The sequence below is a fragment of the Salvelinus namaycush genome, chromosome 14, assembly GCF_016432855.1.
Source record: "Salvelinus namaycush isolate Seneca chromosome 14, SaNama_1.0, whole genome shotgun sequence".
Taxonomy (NCBI): Eukaryota; Metazoa; Chordata; class Actinopteri; order Salmoniformes; family Salmonidae; genus Salvelinus; species Salvelinus namaycush.
This window is the reverse complement of record NC_052320.1, coordinates 31,386,624-31,402,153: the sequence shown is the minus strand read 5'-3', so window position 1 is coordinate 31,402,153 and position 15,530 is coordinate 31,386,624. Positions and strand designations below refer to the sequence as shown.

Genomic DNA, 15,530 nt, shown 5'->3' with positions numbered 1-15,530 from the left:
TCATCCTCCCTGCTATGTGAGCCGATTCTAAAAAGGAGGGATGTAATTGAGTTCACTCATCTGAGCCGAATGGGAGGGAGAGAGAGGGGGAGGGACAGAGAAAGAGAGAGTTAGGGGAAAGAGAGGGGGGAAAGAGAGAGAGGAAGAGATGGTGAGAGAGAGAGCGACTGAGACGAGGGAGAGAGAGCGGGGAAGAAAGAAAAGAGAGAAAGAGAGGGGAAGAAAGAAAAGAGAGAGAGAAAGCGAGGGATGAGAGGCGTTTCGTCTGATCGCGCTATCAGCATGTATAAGCGTGAGAGAAACAACGTACTCCAACTGCCTTCACCCTTCATTCCTTTTTTTTGATCCTCTTCTGCTTCCTTCTCTCTCTCAATCTGATACTGTCTTATGTTACCATATGCCAACTGTCACGCCCTGGCCATAGAGAGGGTTTTTAGTCTCTATTTTGGTTAGGCCAGGGTGTGATTAGGGTGGGTATTCTATGTGTTATATTTCTATGTTTTGGCCGGGTATGGTTCTCAATCAGGGACAGCTGTATATTGTTGTCTCTGATTGGGAATCATACTTAGGCAGCCTTTTTTCCTTTTGGGATTGTGAGTAGTTATCTTTGTTAGTGGCACTATGCCCTGTCAGCTTCACGGTTATTTCTTTGTTTCTTGTTTTGTTGGCGGCATTTACTAAATAAAATAAAATGAACGCTCACCACGCTGCACCTTGGTCCTGTCATCTCCTTCCGACGACGGCCGTGACACCAACACTCAGCAGAGGTCTCCCTTCTTCAGATTACACCTCCTATCCAAATGCAAAGAGACGTTTTTATGATGGCTGTCTGCTTGAGAGAAACTCATTATAAGATATGAGCTTTTGGTGGGGGGAGGGGTGTTGCATATGTGTGACCTCTCAATTTCTGCGTCTAATAGATCTCTCTTTTTAGATGACACACAGGATTGTACTCTGTGTTTAAATGTAGGGGAGTTAAAGGTCCAATGCAAAAGTATGTGTAAAGGTTAAAAGAATCCAAGAATCTAAAAAGGATAATAGACATGGGAATGGGCTCTCCAGAAGGAGTTTAATGATGGGTATGAGCTCTCCAGAAGGGGTTAATGATGGGAATGAGCTCTCCAGAAGGAGTTAATGATTGGGAATGAGCTCTCCAGAAGGAGTTAATGATGGGAATGAGCTCTCCAGAAGGAGTAAATGATGGGTATGAGCTCTCCAGAAGGAGTTAATGATGGGAATGAGCTCTCCAGAAGGAGTTAATGATGGGAATGAGCTCTCCAGAAGGAGTTAATGATGGGAATGAGCTCTCCAGAAGGAGTTAATGATGGGAATGAGCTCTCCAGAAGGAGTTAATGATGGGAATGAGCTCTCCAGAAGGAGTTAATGATGGGAATGAGCTCTCCAGAAGGAGTTAATGATGGTAATGTCAAATCAAAGTAGCAAAATAGTTGGTAGGTACTAGCCAAGCATCAGGAGTGAGATACTAGACGATTGTTGTCTGACTTGTATGAAAAGACAACAATTTACTTCCTGATTGCACATGGGTATATGTTTTTCATTACATAATATTAATAACCTGAAACAAAAAATACCATTAGAAAAGTGACAACAGTAGGTTATTGAGTTAATGATAAATGAATATCACAGAGGGTATTTCACAGAGGGTCAGCCTAAACATTCACTTGTCCACTGTATGTAGCCCAAGTAAGCAGTGGCCTAGGATCTATTTTCAAACACTTTCATTTGATACTGTACCAAAATGCAGTAGCTTGTTGTTCTCCGAAGCTGTGTGTGGAACTGGACACCCTGACTATTGTCTTTCTTCCTCCCCCCAGTGTGTCCTCTTGGTGGACCCCGGGTCCATGCTTTCCATGCTGCCCATGCCGCTGAGGAGAGGCTTCTCAAGAACCTGTTTGCCCACTACAACAAGCTGTCCCGGCCTGTGGCCAACACCTCCGATGTGGTGCTGGTCCACTTTGGCCTCTCCATCGCCCAGCTCATCGACGTGGTTAGCAAACTCAAACAACTCCTATAGTTATTCACATCATTTTGTTGGGATTGACAGATGCACTGGGGTGAAATCTTTAACTTAAACTTCAGTCAAATTTCCACGTGTCAAAAGGAAACTAGTGATTTCGGTAGAAGTTAGGATTCACTGTGTCAAACATGACTTGATCTGTTTTTAGTCTTATTGATAGGCTGAAACATGGTTGAAGACTGGTTGTGAAACCATATGAGTCTATAGCCATGTCTCAAGGGCAAGACCTATGCCAGGACCCTTCATTTCAAGATTTGTTAAAGCGCTTGCACCCCCCCCCCCCCCCCCCCCCCCCTTGAGACTCCAGAGACTTTAATAAACCTATACCGCGAGTTGGATTTTAAAAGGCAAATACAATCATTGGTCTTCACAGCCTTTAACTCATTAATTAAAAGCTTTAGATTAAACTTGTGTACCATGTTTCCTAAGGGGATGGTCCTCACAATGTTGACACACAATTAAAAGGCTTACTCTCTCCACTTGCCTGCTTTGCAGCCTCTAAACGAGTCATTTCTGGCTAGAATTACCGGCCAAAGATTACCCAAGGGCATCCTCATAGTCCTGTCTCAGTCCTCTCAGGCAGCAGGGTGGTATATGGGGACAGTGAATTGGGAAAAAGATACCTGTGAGAAGAAGTGACAGCTCAGCTCTGGAGACCATGTGTGGGACTTGTGAGCAGAGAACACAGGCAGATTTTTTTTCTCCAAAAGGAATGTTACGTTGTGTTGTATTCACACATTTGTCTAATGTTTATTTTGTAACTTAGTCATGAAGCATATGGCTTTCTTGGGACAAATAGGACATAGGCGTTTAGGGACCAAAAAGCTGCTCATTAGAAATTCAACAAGCACTTGTGGGTAGCATATTGTTTGGGTTTTCAAAATGCTTTACAGGACTGTATTATCATACATTATTCACCACTATGCATACTTTAACCCAAATATTCATCTTGGAACATCTTGATAAGAATTTTGAAAGGAGGAAAAGGGGATACCTTGTCAGTTGCACAACTGAATGCATTCAACCGAAATGTGTCTTCCGCATTTAAAGGTTCAATATGCAGAAATCGCTCCACCATTTCCTGGTTGCAAAAATTCTAATAGTTTGCCTAATTTCAGTTTATCATTGTACCATCTAAACCGCTGTGAAGTATATTTTCAATAACCCACAATAATGTGTTTTCAGCTCATTTGAAGCCGATGTACAAAACCTAAAGTAAAAGACGCAAAAATTAAACTTAAGAACGGCAAGAATTGAAATATCGCACATAGAACTGATCTACCGCTTCTTAGACATGCTTTCAATGAAAATAACAGATCTATAACGCAGATTTCAATATGAATTTGGTCGGGACGCCCACTAAATGACATATTGCAGTTTTAACACAAAGAGAGGTGCAGGGGGCTGCCTTAATCAAGGTCCACATCATTGACTCCCAGGGAGCAGTTGTTGTGGGGACTAACTGCCTTGCTCAAGGGCAGAACAGCAGATTTTTCATACTTTTGGTTACTGTCCCAACGCTCTAACCGCTACGCTACCTCCCACACCAAAGTTGACATTAGTAGGTCATTTGAGGCAAATGCAGCGCAATCTCCCTGAATATTTGTGTGACCTTATGTTTCTATAGAGTAAGAATGTTTTTGGAAGAAAAAAATGATATAGATATATATATATATACAAATACACACAGTGCCTTGGTAAAGTATTCAGACCTCTTGACCACATTTTGTTAAGTTAGCCTTATTCTAAAATTGATTGAATAGTTTTTTTTCCTCATCAATGTACACACAATACTCCTAATATGACAAAGCAACAACAGGTTTTTAGACATTTTTGCCAATTTATAAAAAATAAAAAAAAAAATATCACATTTACATAAGTATTCAGACCTTTTACTCAGTACTTTCTTGAAGCACCTTTGGCAGCGATTACAGTATTGAGCCTTCATAGGTATGACGCTACAAGCTTGGCACACCTGTATTTGGGGAGTTTCTCCCATTCTTCTCTACAGTTCCTCTCAAGCTCTGTCAGGTTGAATGGGGAGCATTGCTGCACAGCTATTTTCAAGTCTCTCTAGAGATGTTCGATTGGGTTCATGTCAGGGCTCCTACTGGGCCACTCAAGAACATTCAGAGACTTGTCCCGAAGACACTCCTGCGTTGTCTTGGCTGTGTGCTTAGGGTCGTTGTCCTGTTGGAAGGTGAACCTTCCACCCAGTCGGAGGTCCTGATCGCTCTGGAGCAGATTTTCATCAAGGATCTCTCAATACTTTGCTCCGTTCATCTTTGTCTTCGATCCTGACTAATCCTTACTGCTGAAAAACATCCCCACACATGATGCTGCCACCACCATGCTTCACCGTAGGGATGGTGCCAGGTTTCCTCCAGACGTGACGCTTGGCATTCAGGCCATAGAGTTCAATCTTGGTTTCATCAGACCAGAGAATCTTGTTTCTAATGGTCTGAGAGACTTTAGGTGCCTTTTGGCAAACTGCAAGCGGGCTGTTATGTGCCTTTTACTGAGGAGTGGCTTCTGTTTGGCCACTCTACCATAAAGGCCTGATTGGTGGAGTGCTGCAGAGAGAGTTGTCCTTCTGGAAGGTTCTCCCATCTCCACAGAGGAACTCTAGAGCTTTGTCAGAGTTACCATAGGGTTTTTGGTCACCTCCCTGACCAAGGCCCTTCTCCCCCGATTGCTCAGTTTGGCTGGGCGGCCAGCTCTTGGAAGAGTCTTGGTGGTTCCAAACTTCTTCCATTTAAGAATGATGGAGGCCACTGTGTTCTTGGGGACCTTTAATGCTGCAGACATTTTTTGGTACCCTTCCCCAGATCTGTGCCTCGACACAATCCTGTCTCGGAGCTCTACGCACAATTCCTTCATGGTTTGGTTTTTGCTCTGACATGCACTGTCAACTGTGGAACCTTATATAGACAGGTGTGTGCCTTTCCAAATCATGTCCAATCAATAAAATTTTACCACAGGTGGACTCCAATCAAGTCGTAGAAACATCTCAAGGATGATCAATTGAAACAGGATGCACCTGAGCTCAATTTAGAGTCTAATAGCAAAGGGTCTGATTACTAATGTAAATGGAAATTTTAGTTTTTAATTGTTAATAAATGTGCAACTTTTCTAAAAACCTGTTTATGCTTTGTCATTTTGGGGTACTGTGTGTAGATTGCTGATGATTTTTTTTTACTTAATCCATTTTAGAATAAGGCTGTAATGTAACAACATTTGGAAAAGTCAAAGGGTCTGAATACCTTCCGAAGGCACAGTATATATATTTTTATTTTTAACGGTACACCCTTCAACTCCATCCTTCTTTTTGTGCAAACAGGACGAGAAGAACCAGATGATGACGACCAACGTCTGGGTGAAACAAGTACGTTCCAATCAAATGCAGAGCTCCATTGTACATGAACTGTACCATAGAATTAAATAGTACACAAATAGAATAGAATATAATTGATCTCTATGAACTATAATTAAAAAATAATTATAATTAGGTGGGTGCTTATCTAAGTGTGTATTATATGCATGTGTGAAATGAAAATGTATATTTTACATATTCCAACACACCCTCGGAGAGTGCGGTCACGGCAAGAGCAATTGGCATGATAGTATTGCACATTTACCTTTGACATATATTATTTGTAATGTAACGTGCCTGCATGAATAGAACATTTCATCTTTATTCCCCGCAGGAGTGGAATGATTATAAACTCCGCTGGAACCCAGAGGAGTACGAGAATGTCACCTCCATCCGCATCCCCTCGGAAATCATCTGGAGGCCTGATATTGTGCTTTATAACAAGTAAAGTACTTGTTTTTGGGCAATCCTTCACTTCAAACAAGTTGCCTAAGGTGTACCGAAACTAACAGTCTAATAGTTTGACAGCTGGACAGCAACTCGTTTTGAAAGACATCAATATTGACTGATGCATATTCGGATTTTCGATTCCGAATTCCGACTCGAAAATCCAATTCTCCTTTTTCGCTTAGTCTGTCCCTCAGTTCCACTCTGGGGAATCCCCATTGGGACCTGCATGAGTCAGCTTCCCCATCTCAAGGGTCATTCCAATAGTGAACATATGGGGTGGATTTAGTAGTTATGCCCTCAGCCCCTCGCTTTTGCCCCCTCAATTGTTCTCCAGAGTAGACTGATCATTACCATTTGTCACCGTTATAGAGTGGAACTGAATGCGTGGACTGAACGAAAAAGGAAAACCAGAACCGGCTTATGTATATTGTCTTATATAGACCGCTGTGTTGATGAGTAACGATTGCGGTTTGGGGAAATCCCTTCACAACAAATGGGATGAGTTTAAGAACAGCTGGAAATATGTTTAAGCATCGAGCCAAATCTTTCGTCCTATGTCATTTCTTAATTTGGCTAAAATAGATCGGAGAGAAGTCAGTCAAAATGGGCCTGGTCATAAACAAAACGTATTTGATTTATTACATTGCACAATGCAATACACTAGGAGGGGAATAGGGGACAAGATGTGATTGGATGTGCTTTGGGAGGTTAAAGACAACATGCATCCCTTTGACTGATACTCACTGGTGGACACATTTTACATCCTGTAAAAGGACAGTAAGCTGATAAGGATAGCTAGATTGGATTTCTAACCTGCAGCTGGGTTTTCATAACTGGGCTGGTGGCTAGGTAAACCATACAGACATTTGTGAATGATTGGATATCACAAAGAAACATCATCACCTTTCGCAGTTCATTGCATCCAGACTTTTAGTTTCATGAAATCAACAAATTAACATGTGTGGTCTAATGTGAAAATAGTCCAAGCAAACATGGAAGCATGAGTTCAAAGCTCAGTCAATTATTAGTAGTACACAAATTACATTTACTGTTGGCAGCAGGCAGGCAAAATGCATTTGGGAATTTTGCAAACTCAGTACATGAGTACATGCATTTTGTAGTTAAATGGCAGTTGTTCCTCAAAAATTGTGTTTGCTGGTGTGTTCCTTATTGTACCTGAACATGCAGTCAGTGATAATATAGTGTTGTATTGTGTAAAATTGTTCATGAATATACACTGTGTTTTGATCTGTTAAATTCTTCACAAATGCTTAGTGCTAATATAAGTCTGGAAACCAATGCTGACTTAAGAAATGCCCGCAAAGTTAAAAAAAAATGTAAATGGTCCATATAGTATTTGTAGACTAAATCCTTAAAGTAACTGCCATATTTCCAATGATGATATTGCATGAATAACACAATCAAGGGGTTGCTACTTCTCTAATGTATTTCCTCTGTAGCGCTGATGGTGACTTCGCGGTGACCCACCTGACCAAGGCCCACCTGTTCTACGACGGACGCATCAAATGGATGCCGCCGGCCATCTACAAGTCCTCCTGCAGCATTGACGTCACCTTCTTCCCCTTCGACCAGCAGAACTGCAAGATGAAGTTTGGCTCGTGGACTTACGACCGTGCCAAGATCGACTTGATCAGCATAGCCAGTGATGTGGACCAGATGGACTACTGGGAGAGCGGCGAGTGGGTGATCATCAACGCTGTGGGCAAGTACAACACCAAGAAGTACGAGTGCTGCACCGAGATCTACCCCGACATCACCTATTACTTCATCATCCGCAGGCTGCCGCTCTTCTACACCATCAACCTGATTATACCATGTCTGTTGATCTCCTGTCTGACTGTCTTGGTCTTCTATCTGCCCTCCCAGTGTGGCGAGAAGATCACCCTGTGTATCTCTGTGTTGCTGTCTCTCACCGTCTTCCTCTTGCTCATTACCGAGATCATCCCGTCCACCTCGCTGGTCATCCCGCTCATCGGCGAGTACCTCCTCTTCACAATGATCTTCGTCACCCTCTCGATCATCATCACCGTCTTTGTGCTCAACGTGCACCACCGCTCGCCGCGCACACACGGCATGTCGCACTGGGTGCGCCGGGTCTTCCTGGACCTGGTGCCTCGTGTGCTTTTCATGAAGCGGCCACCGGCCACCGCCAAGCAGAACTGCCGGAAGCTGATTGAGATGATGCACCGGACCAGCTCCTCGACAGCAGCCAGTCAGTCGCAGTCTTTCTGGGCCGGGGTGGAAACGGGGCTAGGACAGCTAGGACAGCTAGGACAGCTGGGACACACACTGCCTGCCACCCCCTCTGACAGCTCCAACATCCTAGCCCTTTCCACTTCACCATCTCCCTCTCCTACCCAGGGCCTGCCCTTGGAGGAGCACCCCCTCAAGGCCCCCCAGCTCTTCTGCCGCTCCCCTTCCAGCCAGTACTCCATCCTCCTGGAGGAGCCTGGCAAACTCGGGAACACTGCCTCCCCTTTGTCCTGCTCAACCCACTCCTCCACTCCGTCATCCTCCCCCCCGTCTCTGCCGCTGGGTCCCCTGGGTCCAGTTCACTCTCTTCCCCGGGACGAGCCACAAATACTGTCCCCCAACGGGCGGAGCCACAGTGTAGAGCACGTGTTTGACCACCAGAGGGAGCCTAACTGGGAGCCCCCCCAAAGGGTCGGGCACCGCTGCCGCTCCCACAGCTTCCAGTACTGCTGCCTGCACGAGGAAGGGGGTGGGGTTGCTGGTGGTGGCAAGGGCCGAGAGGCTGTAGGTGAAGGAAGGCTAAAGAGACAGGTTCTGCTAGACCAACTAGCTAGAGCCTCCTCCACAGAGCCCACTGTTGATCTAGTGATCCGGGAAACTATGGTCCCCAGAATATCCCCGTCGATGAGAAGGGCCATAGAGGGTGTGCAGTACATCGCTGACCACCTCAGGGCAGAGGACGCCGACTTCTCAGTGAGTTTGTTGACATTACCTTTTCTGTCAGAGTTCCTTAATTTCCTTATGAACCATAAATGTTTTTTATAACATTCTCTCAATGTTGAAAGTAGCATTGTCTTCTACGAAGATCTTGTTGCAAGGTTGCCCTATGACTTGATATACTGCAGGGGTCTCCAACAGGTCGATCGCAAGCTACTAGCACTGTAGCTTGCAGCCCACATATGAGTAGCTCGCCAAACAATTCTGAAAATACATGCAATTGTCACGCTTTCCATTGCAAACTGTCATAAACAAATCTCACAAGTATCAGACACCACAAGCTCCCAGCTACTATCAAATCAACAAAACATTGAAATTCTCCCACCCCTGGTTTGCCACTATTGGCTTAAAAAGCCAAACCTAACACAATATCATCCAGTACATTTTCAGCAATATTGTGGTGCGTGCGTTTGTCTATCACTACGTGTGTAGCCAGTTGATTTGATAACCGTCTTGTGGGTTGAAGGACATACTTTCCACAAAACTGTCTCAATTAAATGTTAACAACAAAGTACACTTACCTGGCAGAAGTATTTCATGAGTAAGTACATCATTTGTATCTATTATTTGTTATTTGCAAACTCGGCCATGAAATGAGCAGCAGCAGTACAGAACCATTGCTAGACCGGCACATTCCTCACACGCTTGATCAATCAATCAAATGTATTTATGAAGCCCTTCTTACATCAGCTGATATCACAAAATGCTGTAGAGAAACCCAGCCTAAAACCAGCAGGGTCAAATAATAATAATCACAGTGGTTGTCGAGGGTGCAACAGGTCAGCACCTCAGGAGTAAATGTCAGTTGACTTTTCATAGCCGATCATTCAGAGTATCTCTACTGCTCCTGCTGTCTCTAGAGAGTTGAAAACAGCATGTCTGGGACAGGTAGCACGTCCGGTGAACAGGTCAGGGTTCCATAGCCGCAGGCAGAACAGTTGAAACTGGAGCAGCAGCATGACCAGGTGGACTGGGGACAGCAAGTAGTCATCAGGCCAGGTAGTCCTGAGGCATGGTCCTAGGGCTCAGGTCCTCTGAGAGAGAAAGTGAGAAAAGAGAGAAAGAAAGAAAGAAAGAGAGAGAGAAAAAGAGAAAAAGAGAGAGAATTAGAGGGAGCATCCTTAAATTCACACAGGACACCGGATAAGACAGGAGAAATACTCCAGATATAACAGACTGACCCTAGCCCACCGACACATAAACTACTGCAGCGTAAATATTCGAGGCTGAGACAGGAGGGGTCGGGAGACACTGTGGCAGGATATAACAGGCAGGATATAACCCCACCCACTTTGCCAAAGCACAGCCCCCACACCACAAGAGGGATATCTTCAACCACTAACTTACCATCCTGAGACAAGGCCGAGTACAGCCCACGAAAATCTCCTCCACGGCACAACCCAAGGGGGGCGCCAATCCGGACAGGAATATCACGTCAGTGACTCAACCCACTCCTAGGGACGGCAAGAAAGAGCACCAGTAAGCCAGTGACTCAGCCCCTGTAATAGGGTTAGATGCACAATTTAAGGGAAATTACACTCAAAAATCTATTTGTTAGTTTTCAAAAAAATGTGTCTGTGATTTAAGCATTGACAAGGACTCAGAACATCCAATTTCGTTGTTTCTCTTGGAACAATTGTAATTTTATAAAATAAAATAAAATATTTTTATGGGGGCCCATAAAAATATAAAACAGATCAACCCCCTTAGAGTTGTTTATTAACCATTATTTTACCAGGTCTATTGACAGAAAACATAGTGCACTACTTTATCTTGTACACCAAAGACCCGGGGAAGAGTTGCAGGGGCGAGGAGAAGAATGTACCTATTTGAAAGCTAGCAAAAACAAACAGCTCGCAAAAAAAAGTCCTTGGTAAAGATATATCGATAGATAAGAGTCATAGGCAAACAGGTGTGACACAGACAAGCTTTGATTAGCAATCGAGGATTGTTTCTAACACGTTTCATTTTTTTAAAGTAACGCTAGAAAAGGTTGGAGACCCCTGATATACTGTATATTGTAGTCATGATCCACATGAAAAGGCTTTAGGTAAAAGTAAGGTTTAGCTCTGGGGTATTCAGAAAAAATTACATTTGAGACTTTTCTCACTACCTTGCCAAATCCATTCCTTCATATTTAATGGATGGCCGCTCCCCTAAATTTGACAATTCAAGCCTTTCCAGGTGTCCTTGAGACAAAGTTCCTGTGTTTTCTTTTGAAGCACACCAGGGTTGTGGTATTGCGAGCAGAAAACCAATAGGCAGCAAATCACTTTGAAGTCCTTGGTAAAGATATATCGATAGATGAGAGTCATAGGCAAACAGGTGTGACACAGACAAGCTTTGATTAGCAATCGAGGATTGTTTCTACTGTGAAGAGAAGCTGCTGAATAGACAGGCCAGGGCAATTCCCAGGCAAAGATTGGTGGTCTCTGCAAAAGATAGTAGCACAATGTAGCTAAAGTATATGGCCAGGAGCTCTAGCCAGTGTATACTTCTCTTTGAAACAAATAAGGCTTAACAATGTTGTCCTGAATATTTCATAAGCAAGCTGGGAATGACTGACATTGAAGGGATAGCTTCCCCTTGTAATGAAAAAAATCATCCATTCGCGAGGAATCAATCAAGGGCAGAAATTGACAGCCTGTAAAATGTATGTGCGGTGTGGTGTGGATATTCGAAATGACCATCTCATCTCTTTTCTTCTTCTCCATTAGGTAAAGGAGGACTGGAAGTATGTGGCCATGGTCATTGACAGGATATTTCTCTGGATGTTTGTACTAGTGTGTATACTGGGAACACTGGGACTATTCCTTCCTCCTTGGCTGGCTGGAATGATCTAGAAACCTAGATTCCAGACACAATGAAACCGTGTGGAAGTCCGATTCCGAGATTAAAGACAAGAGACACGGAGTTACAATGCAAAGTTACCTGTGAGTCTCTCTAGGCCAATATATTTCTAGGTTTTCTAATAGTGGTTGATTTGTATTTTATGCCTTTTTTGTTGCTTTTTAGATTGAACGTGTAAGCCACTGTCTTTATTTGTGGTTGCCATTTTGCACAGGTTATCATGAGGTTATTCACTGAGACATGGAGGGGGTGTGTCTTTCATTGATTCCACAGAGCATATGAATTCTTTATGAGGCCAAAAGGCTGACAGTGAAAACATCCTTCAAAATTCTATTTTGACATTGAGCTGCGTAGCCCAAGTCCTCACCAATGTATAACGAATTACTCTAAGGATGGGCTGGCCTACGCGCCCGTGCGCACACACACACACACACACACACACACACACACACACACACACACACACACACACACACACACACACACACACACACACACACACACACACACACACCTCAGTGTCAGAGGTGACATGGAAGGTTTCTGATTCATTAGCTTGAAATGCTGAAACTTAAATTAATCTGTTTCAATTAAATGGAGGGTAATGTAAAAAAATAACAGGAATTTGTGGTTCATCAGGAAAAATCACATCCTATCACAGTTTGTTTATCTGATATTTAATTTTGCCTGATGACATAAATTATATATACAAAAGTATGTGGACACCCTTTCAAATTAGTAGATTCAGCTATTTCAGCTACTCCAGTTGCTGACAGGTGTATACAATTGAGCACACAGCCATGCAATCTCCATTGACAAACATTGGCAGTAGAATGGCCTTACTGAAGAGCTCAGTGACTTTCAACGTGGCATCATCATAGGATGCCACCTTTCCAACAAGTCAGTTCGTCAAATCTCTGCCCTGCTAGAACTGCCCCGGTCAACTGTAAGTGCTGTTATTATGAAGTGGAAACTGCTGAAGCACATAAATATCATCTGTCCTCGGTTGCAACACTCATTACCGAGTTCCAAACTGCCTCTGGAAGCAATGGGATCTTCATGAAATGGGTTTCCATGGCCGAGCAGCCTCACTCAAGCCTAAGATCACCATGCGCAATGCCAAGCGTTGGCTGGAGTGGTGTGTCGTGACTTTACTTTCATTAATCTGATGACTGTTATTTATCTTATCAACTAACTATGTTTAATTGTTACACTACTAAATGAATCATGTAACAATTAACTCATTAGGAATTGGGGCACCACGAGAGTGGTTGTTGAAAGATTTACCATCTCCAAATTTAAACTTTACCTATCACATCCATAAAACAGTCAACGTATTAATCATAACCTAGTATCATATCATCATTCTGAACAGTCGTAACCTCCTGCATCTGCAAAAAACCCAGCCTTACTTATGATTCAGTACTGCACAAATTGGTTTAATTATTTATTTACTAGCTAACTAAATGATAACACAGGATAAACATACACACTTAATACATTAGGAAAAGGTCCCTAGCAGACTGACACAACATATGGCTGCTTCTTACACAACAACATGGAGAGGGAGAGAAAGAGACACTTATCGTTGATACATTTTAGGAACTACTCTCACAGTAACCATATACTTTGCACACGAACCGCCGGCAGTTTGGAGTAAGAAATCATGAATGTATTTACTTTTATATGCCTTCGTATGCTGTGGATCTCTGTCGGAACCAGCCCTCCTTAGGAAGGGTGTTGGGCCTTTCAGCGGCACACTTGTAAGGCTCTGATTGTCCAAAAGGGGTCTCATCTCCCCCGTCTTCTACTGTTGTTCACTCCGGAAGATGCTCCTTGGAAGATGGGCTAGCCAGCCGTGTCGACGGTTCCCATTGGTGATGATGAGTAGAATAAGGTGATTTGAGAAGAGTAGTAGAATAGGATGGTTTGAAGAGTAGTAGAATGGTCCCACTTAAATTTGCTTTTCTAGATACTTTCTTAGGACAGCTATTCAGCTGTACCAGTGATTGTCTGAGGGGAGTTTTCTTCTCCACCTTGTGTTGGTATTCAGGGTTCAAACCACTTTACATGTTCCATCAGGCTGACACGCTCTCTGACCTCACTCGGGGTGTGGATACTTACTGTGCAAAGATTATAGGAGACAAATTATCGCATGGCTCCTAAATTCACATTCCTATCTTAACAAAAATACGTTCAGCATTTTTCATAGTTCATATACAACGTAAAGGATGGAGACTTTGTACATGTAGTGTATATACTTTTAAAGTTACAATATTTCCTTTATAACACTTAATGACATCACAAAATAACAAACCATGTGAAATTATTATTCTTTAGCTCGCCTCTAGACCACTCCCCACGTTAGGAATATTTTTCCAGTATTCGCTTTAGAACATGTTAGAGTTTCGGCGGGAAAAGTCTCTGGAGACAAAGGTGTTAATTTGGAGAGGGATGTTCTCTGGATCTCCTCTCCTTTAATTTACGACAGGGTGTGAGCTGTCAACCCCCCACCAGCTCCCTCATCCCTTCTGTGGGTGAGAGAGGGTCTGGTTACTGTCATCCATTGCCAAGCTGATCTGATCTGACCCATTCGGATCTTCACAGGACAGTAATACTCGCCGCCATTGAACTCTGGACCAGTGGTAATGCGCTCTCTGGAGTGATGAATCACGCTTCACCATCTGGCAGTCCAATAGACGAATCTGGGTTTGGCAGATGCCAGAAGAACACTACCTGCCCGAATGTATAGTGCCAACTGTAAAGTTTGGTGGAGGAAGAATAATGGTCTGGGGCTCTTTTCCATGGTTTGGGCTTGGCTCCTTAGTTCCAGTGAAGGGAAATCTTAATGCTACAGCATACAATGAATGACATTCTAGACAATTCTGTGCTTACAACTTTTTGGGAACAATTTGGGGAAGGACCTTTCCTGTTTCAGCATGACAATGCCTCCGTGCATGAAGCGAGGTCCATACAGAAATGGTTTGTCAAGATCGGTGTGGAAGAACTTGACTGGCCTGAACAAAGCCCTGACCTCAACCCACATCGAACACCTTTGGGATGAATTGGAATGCCAACTGCGAGCCAGGCTTAATTGCCCAACATCAGTGCCCGACTTCACTAATGCTGCTGTGGCTGAATGGAAGCAAGTTCCCGCAGCAATGTTCCAACATCTAGTGGAAAGCCTTCCCAGAAAAGTGGAGGCTTTTATAGCAGCAAAGGGGGGACCAACTCCATATTAATGCCCATGATTTTGGAATGAAATGTTTGACGAGCAGGTGTCCACATACACTACATTACCAAAAGTATGTTCACCATTCTAAGACAATTATAATAATCAGCAATAGGGACTCACAGATCATAATAAAGTTCACAAATGTATTTTACAACCTGATGAATCGATACAATCTTGATTACCTGTGTTTGGGTGATGAGTGAAATTGATTCTCAATTTATTTCAGGAGCACGAATTTAATTAACCATATTTGCAGTCTCAGCTGTTAGATATTGATTTTGATGATGGAACAAAGGTAATTTGTCAATGAAAGAGCACAAAGTCTATTTTTTTAAACATGGACGATAGTTTTATCGTTCAAATCTTGGTTAAATGTTGTTCACTGTATGATTTTGTATCTCTCTTGTAACACTGCTATTCAAATGTATCTCTATTGAATAACTTCTGAGTTGTTACATTCGGATTTGAAACCACTATGGATTTGATTAACACATTACTGGTTACCAGTAGCCTTATCAAAGACTGTGGGTCCATAGTTTTCTGTCAAACAAAGAGCAACAGTGATAGAAGCACTATATGATGTTGAAACACAC

At 43.1% G+C, this 15,530-nt stretch overlaps 1 protein-coding gene across 1 annotated transcript; it reads left to right on the top strand.

Annotated features, from left to right (window-relative positions):
• Positions 1-1,882: 1,882 nt before the first annotated feature.
• Positions 1,883-11,695, top strand: LOC120058950 (neuronal acetylcholine receptor subunit alpha-4-like). The gene is made up of 5 exons (XM_039007700.1): positions 1,883-2,008; positions 5,379-5,423; positions 5,746-5,855; positions 7,322-8,828; positions 11,570-11,695. Exons 2-5 carry the CDS (start codon positions 5,394-5,396, stop codon positions 11,693-11,695), a joined length of 1,773 nt encoding a protein of 590 aa, XP_038863628.1. The 5' UTR covers positions 1,883-2,008; positions 5,379-5,393.
• Positions 11,696-15,530: the final 3,835 nt, after the last annotated feature.

Excerpts from the sequence above, each read along its gene's own strand:
- LOC120058950 (XM_039007700.1), top strand. The coding sequence starts at position 5,394 with ATGATGACGACCAACGTCTGGGTGAAACAA. Across the intron at positions 5,424-5,745 it reads CCAACGTCTGGGTGAAACAA|GAGTGGAATGATTATAAACT; the intron begins GTACGTTCCAAT and ends TATTCCCCGCAG. Across the intron at positions 8,829-11,569 it reads CAGAGGACGCCGACTTCTCA|GTAAAGGAGGACTGGAAGTA; the intron begins GTGAGTTTGTTG and ends CTTCTCCATTAG.